General features: G+C 47.5%; 1 protein-coding gene across 3 annotated transcripts in view; it reads left to right on the top strand.

The window, feature by feature from the left end:
* PPP2R5C (protein phosphatase 2, regulatory subunit B', gamma) overlaps nucleotides 1-5,273 on the top strand; it is a 180,740-nt gene that overhangs the window by 159,421 nt on the left and 16,046 nt on the right. For all 3 annotated transcript variants that reach the window (XM_011991613.1, XM_011991615.1, XM_011991614.1), the window contains 2 exons: nucleotides 674-801; nucleotides 3,816-3,917. In XM_011991613.1, the coding sequence (XP_011847003.1) occupies nucleotides 674-801; nucleotides 3,816-3,917 (230 nt within the window). The remainder of the gene's footprint in view (nucleotides 1-673; nucleotides 802-3,815; nucleotides 3,918-5,273) is intronic.

Genomic DNA, 5,273 nt, shown 5'->3' with positions numbered 1-5,273 from the left:
GCTCAGGCCCTGTTCCCCTGCCCTCCTCTCGTTCATGCCCCCACTGGCCTCTGCAGTGGTCCTCAGCCAGCCCCGTGCTGACAACTCAGGACCTCTCCTCCCTCTGGTCCTTGCTCAGATGTCCCCTCCTCCCCATTGAAGCCACCCCACCCCACACACACCGCCACTCTCTGTCCCCCTGCCCTGCTGCCCTTTGTGTGTGACTTATCGTTTCTAGTAAATTAATAATCATCCATCACCTGTCTCCTCCCCTCTAGAATGTAAGCTCCATGGAGGCAGGGATTCCTGCCTTGCTTTGTTCAGTGCCGAACGCTCAGCAGAACACAGCGCACCCCCTCGACCTGACAGATGGGGAGGCAGACGGATAGGTGGAGCAGCCTACTTCGAGTTGTCTCCTCAGCATCTAACCAGCGTCTAGCATAAATGTTTACTGAATAAGTGGAGAAATATGTGACAATGATCTTGATTGCTTGATGTACAGAAATTATCTGCCTCTTTGTTGAAGGCTCTTCAGGGTTACAGGTCACAGTCTAGAATATTTTGAATTTATAGAAATACTCATAATTTTCTGGTCCAAGGTAGTTCATTACCCGACTCACAGGTTTAATAGCAAGGACAGCTGCCCGATGTCTCAGGCACAACCTCCAGCAAGCCATCCACTTGTGTCTTTCAGGTGGCAGAGCGAGCTCTCTATTACTGGAATAATGAATACATCATGAGTTTAATCAGTGACAACGCAGCGAAGATTCTGCCCATCATGTTTCCTTCCTTGTACCGCAACTCAAAGACCCATTGGAACAAGTAAGAAAGAACTGGCTGCCATCTTTTTCAGTCATTTTAAAATGTGGCACGTTTTACTGCTATTTCAGTTAGAATAAATATCAGAATTTTAAATATCAGTTAAGAAACAAGAATGTCAATTGCTTTGTGGACTTATAAATTAAGTAGCAGTGTGGGTTGTTTCTGTGGCCTTTGATTTTACCACCTCACCTTCGTTCCTAGCCAGTATAGAGGCACATTGGTTTGCAGCCACCTCCCAGTAACAGCAGCTTCTAGGCCTCTTCCTGAGCACCCTGCAGAGAAGCTGAAGGTCTCCGCGGAGCTTATGGAGCTCAGCCCCCGCAGGGGCACAGTGGCCGCCGAATTCTCGGGGTGTCTCTTGAGCTCTGCGGACATGCACGCTGGAGGAGCCCCTGTGTGAGAGCCAGGAGCCACCCCACAGTGGCCACTCCCTGGAGAAACAGAGGGAAGCCAGGTGACCTGAACACAGCCGCGTTGCCCCAGGAGCAAAAAGCATTTCCTCCTCCTCCGCTCCTTCATCTTTTGACTTAAAGAGGATGAATAAATGTGTTTACTGAGTTCTGAGACTTTAAAAGGAAACTGTTGATATGGGTGCCACGTTATTTATCTATTTTTCTTTTTTAAATTTTGTATTTTATTTATTTTTAGACGGGGTCTTGCTCTGTCCCCCCAGCTGGAGTGTAGTGTGACAATCATGGCTCACTTCAGCCTGGACCTCCTGGGCTCAAGCAAACCTCCTGCATCAGGGTCCCGAGTAGCTGAGACTACAGGCACCCACCGCCACCCCTGGCTAATTTTTGTATTTTTTGTAGAGATGGGGTTTTGCCATGTTACCCAGGCTGGTCTCGAACTCCTGGGCTCAAGTGATCCACCCACCTCAGCCTCCCAAAGTGCTGGGACGACGTGAGCCACTGCACCCAGGCCATCTTATTTATTAATATGGTATCATCTAATACTCCTGTTATTTAAAGAAATATGAGTATCTGAGTTTTTCTTTCCCTACCTTCTTTCATCTCTTTCCAATGTACATTGTAATTATAACTCAGAACTTAAAGAAGAGCAGCCCTCCTCCCTTAGTTTACGGGTGAGGAAGGGGAGACTTGGAGGGCATCCGCAGCCCAGTCTGCGGTCACAAAGCTGGTGAGCGGCACTCTGGCCCAGTGCGATCTCCTGACTCCCAGTGTCTGTTGGGGCACCCCTCCTGCTGTGCTGCACAGTCACCCTACTGCTGGCGGACTAGCCCTCTCCCATGCACCCTCTCTCCTTGTCCGCTCGGGGCTGCCGGTGGCACTGCCTCCTTCCCAGAATTCTGCAGGGCAGCAGCCAGACAGGTGTTAGCCCTGGAGCTCTGAGCCAGACCCCCAAGCAAGGGTCCAGCCAGTCCACTTGCATCAAGTCCTCTGAGGGTTGCCGCCCAGGAATTGAACAAAGAAGGGCAGGCAGATCAGAGTGAGGATGACTTTGGTTCACATTCCTGCCTTCCTCCTGACCAGCTACCCAGGGAAGTTAGCTCTCACCAGATCTTTCTCAGCCGGAAAAACTGAGAAAGTAAAGTGCTTTGCCTTGCAACAATCTTCACTTGTTTGGAGGATTACGATACAGTTAAAATGCATAAAGTACCTGGCTTATGATAGGCACCGAGGAAGCATTTGCTGTCGCTTAGTGGCTGTAGGGCCAGCAGCCGTGCTGACAGCAGTGGAAGCAGCAGCCAAGACCCTGGTGGCCACAGCGTGGTGGTTGTAGTTTTTAGTGCAGCACATCCGTCCTCAACAGCCTGTTCTTTGTAGCATTAATTTGTTTATTTATTTATTTTTGAGATGGAGTCTTGCTCTGTCGCTGCCCAGGCTGGAGTGCAATGGCACGATCTCAGCTCACTGTAGCCTTTGCCTCCCAGGTTCAAGTGATTCTCCTGCCTCAGCCTCCCAAGTGGCTGGGACTACAGACACGAGCCACCACTCCTGGCTAATTTTTGCATTTGTAGTAGAGACGGGGTTTCACCGTGTTGGCCAGGCCGGTCTTGAGCTCCTGACCTCAAGTGATCCACCAGCCTCAGCCTCCCACCGTGCTGGGACCACAGGCGTGAGCCACCACGCCTGGCTTGCATTGATTTTTTTTTTTTTTAATTGAGCGCAACAATGGCAACAGAAGCCCCTGGAGCGTCGCCGTGTTTCTTGTGTGTGGTTTAGTGTGGTATGAAAGTCAGCACAATTCGTAACTGACTCAATCCCTGCCCATTGCAAAGAAAAAATGTTCTTTTAAGTGTTTTCTAAGTATGATTTGGGTTTTATTAAAAAGTGGATTAAGAAGTAATTATGATTTGAGGGTTAGGTTTTTTGGTATTTTTTAGCTACTGGCAATTGTTGCTCACAATCCTATGGGCCGAGCAGGCTCTGCTGTGCAGGCTTGCGCTGGTGTCTGCTGGGGGATCGGAGCTCTTATGTGGCTGCAGTCCGATGGCAGCTAGGACTAGAGTCACCTAGAGGCTCAGCTGGGACAGTTTGGCCTCTTTCCCTCTCCATGTGTGTCAGAGCCTGAGAACTAAGCATTGATTAAGCTGTTTTATGCTAATTTTATTTTCTCTTTCAAAGCTCTGTGTTGGCATTATTAAAATTAATTTTTCTGTCCTCAGGGAATAAGCTGAAAAGAAACTGACATTTATGGGAAATAAAGTATTGCCATTATTGTCCTCTTTATAATTTTGTCTTAATCATGTTTGTTCAGGTTTTAATGTTTTTAGTTCAGTTTCTGAGCAAGGTGGGTTTTGGCCACTGTCAGCCGGAGACAGTAAGTGGAATGGCCTCCGTGGCTGTGTGAGAGCCACGCTGAAGAAAGTCTCCGGATGCGTGGCTGACTGTCAGAAAATGAATAACTGGGAATGAGCAGGCCTTGCCTTTTAGAGCTTGGGAAACCTGTGCAATGTGGGACTGTTGGAATATGGAGCAGCCTGAGTGTGGAGAGGCGAGGGCTCAGCAGGAACACGTGCTCCCAGGCTCACCGTGCCGTTTTCTTTACAGGACAATACATGGCTTGATATACAACGCCCTGAAGCTCTTCATGGAGATGAACCAAAAGCTATTTGATGACTGTACACAACAGTTCAAAGCAGAGAAACTAAAGTGAGTTGTTCCTTTCACAAATTACTGTTTCCAGGATTTTTTTCTTAATCCTAAGTAAACCTCTTCCACTGTTTTGTCCTAAAACGTTATTCTTCACTCGAAAGCAAAACCAGGCCTCTCATACTTGGAGAGCAAATTAAAACTGTGTTATGATAACGTATTTTGAAAGAACGATGTCTAAAGTTAGCAGTTCTCCCCCCTTGTATTGCCAGATTAATCATCTTTGCAATAAGTGCTTATGTAGGCAAGAATCTAACATTCAGAATTTTTTCTTTTCTTGGCTATATTGGGCTTAAAGGCTATAATGTGTAGTCCATTTTCATGTTTATAAGGCAGGGATTTGAATTATATCCTGTGAGGTTTATACAAGAGAGCAGGAATCTTCATTTCAATGTAGCTTTATTCTGATTTAATTAACTCAGTAATGTGGGCGTTCTCTGGAATCTAGTCTGTGCTTTGCAAAATCAGGGTCCTGCCCTCACGTCTTTGAGCCCACATGTGTCCAGGGATGATCTAAGTGGCAAAGTACTTCGTTCCTAGGCTGTGCAAGTCATAATGTGATTAAATAGTTGTTGGAGATCTTCTTCCAAGTTGCGTATGGACTATTGGCAGATTTTATTTTTTGCTTGTCACTTAACTGGCTAAGGTAGATAAGCTTTGCACGAATGTAATTCAAAATACGCTGTGTATATATGCGCGTATGTATATGTGTATATATATATATGAAACAACTGCCATTTAGTCATTCCTTAGACAAATACGTGAATATTTACCTGTACACCAGGCCCTGTTTTAGATTCTGGCAATATAGCGATGAATAAAACCCACAAAAATCCTTGCCCTTTTGGGGTTTATATTCTGGGTAGTGTGGGGGGAAAAATGCAGAATACACCTAAGTGAGCCATAGAGCGTGAGAGACAACGGATCCGTCAGGAAAGGGCCGGGGAGACAGGCCAGCCACTCCTCTAGAGCTGCCAGCTGCGTGGTCCGTTCTCATCTCAGCGCTCAGAGCGGTGTGCAGGTGGGAAGCACACAACTCAGAGTGGTGTGCAGGTGGGAAGCACACAAGCAGCAGGGCCTTCTGACGGCGGATCCTCCTCTCATGGAATCCCACAGCTTTCCCAACAGGACCTTAAAGGTTGTGTAGTACATTTTCTGGGTTAAAAAACTTGGATCCTGGCCGGGCGCAGTGGCTCACACCTGTAATCCCAGCACTTTGGGAGGTCATGGCAGGTGGATCATTTGAGGTCAGGAGTTCGAGACCAGCCTGGCCAACATGGTGAAACCCCGCCTCTGCTAAAACTACGAAAAATAGCCGGGCGGTCGTGGCATGCGCCTGTAATCCCAGCTACTCAG

Source organism: Mandrillus leucophaeus, unplaced genomic scaffold (genome assembly GCF_000951045.1).
Source record: "Mandrillus leucophaeus isolate KB7577 unplaced genomic scaffold, Mleu.le_1.0 Scaffold4, whole genome shotgun sequence".
NCBI classification, from domain to species: domain Eukaryota; kingdom Metazoa; phylum Chordata; class Mammalia; order Primates; family Cercopithecidae; genus Mandrillus; species Mandrillus leucophaeus.
Note: the sequence above shows the minus strand (reverse complement) of the source record. Positions and strands in the feature narration are given on the sequence as shown.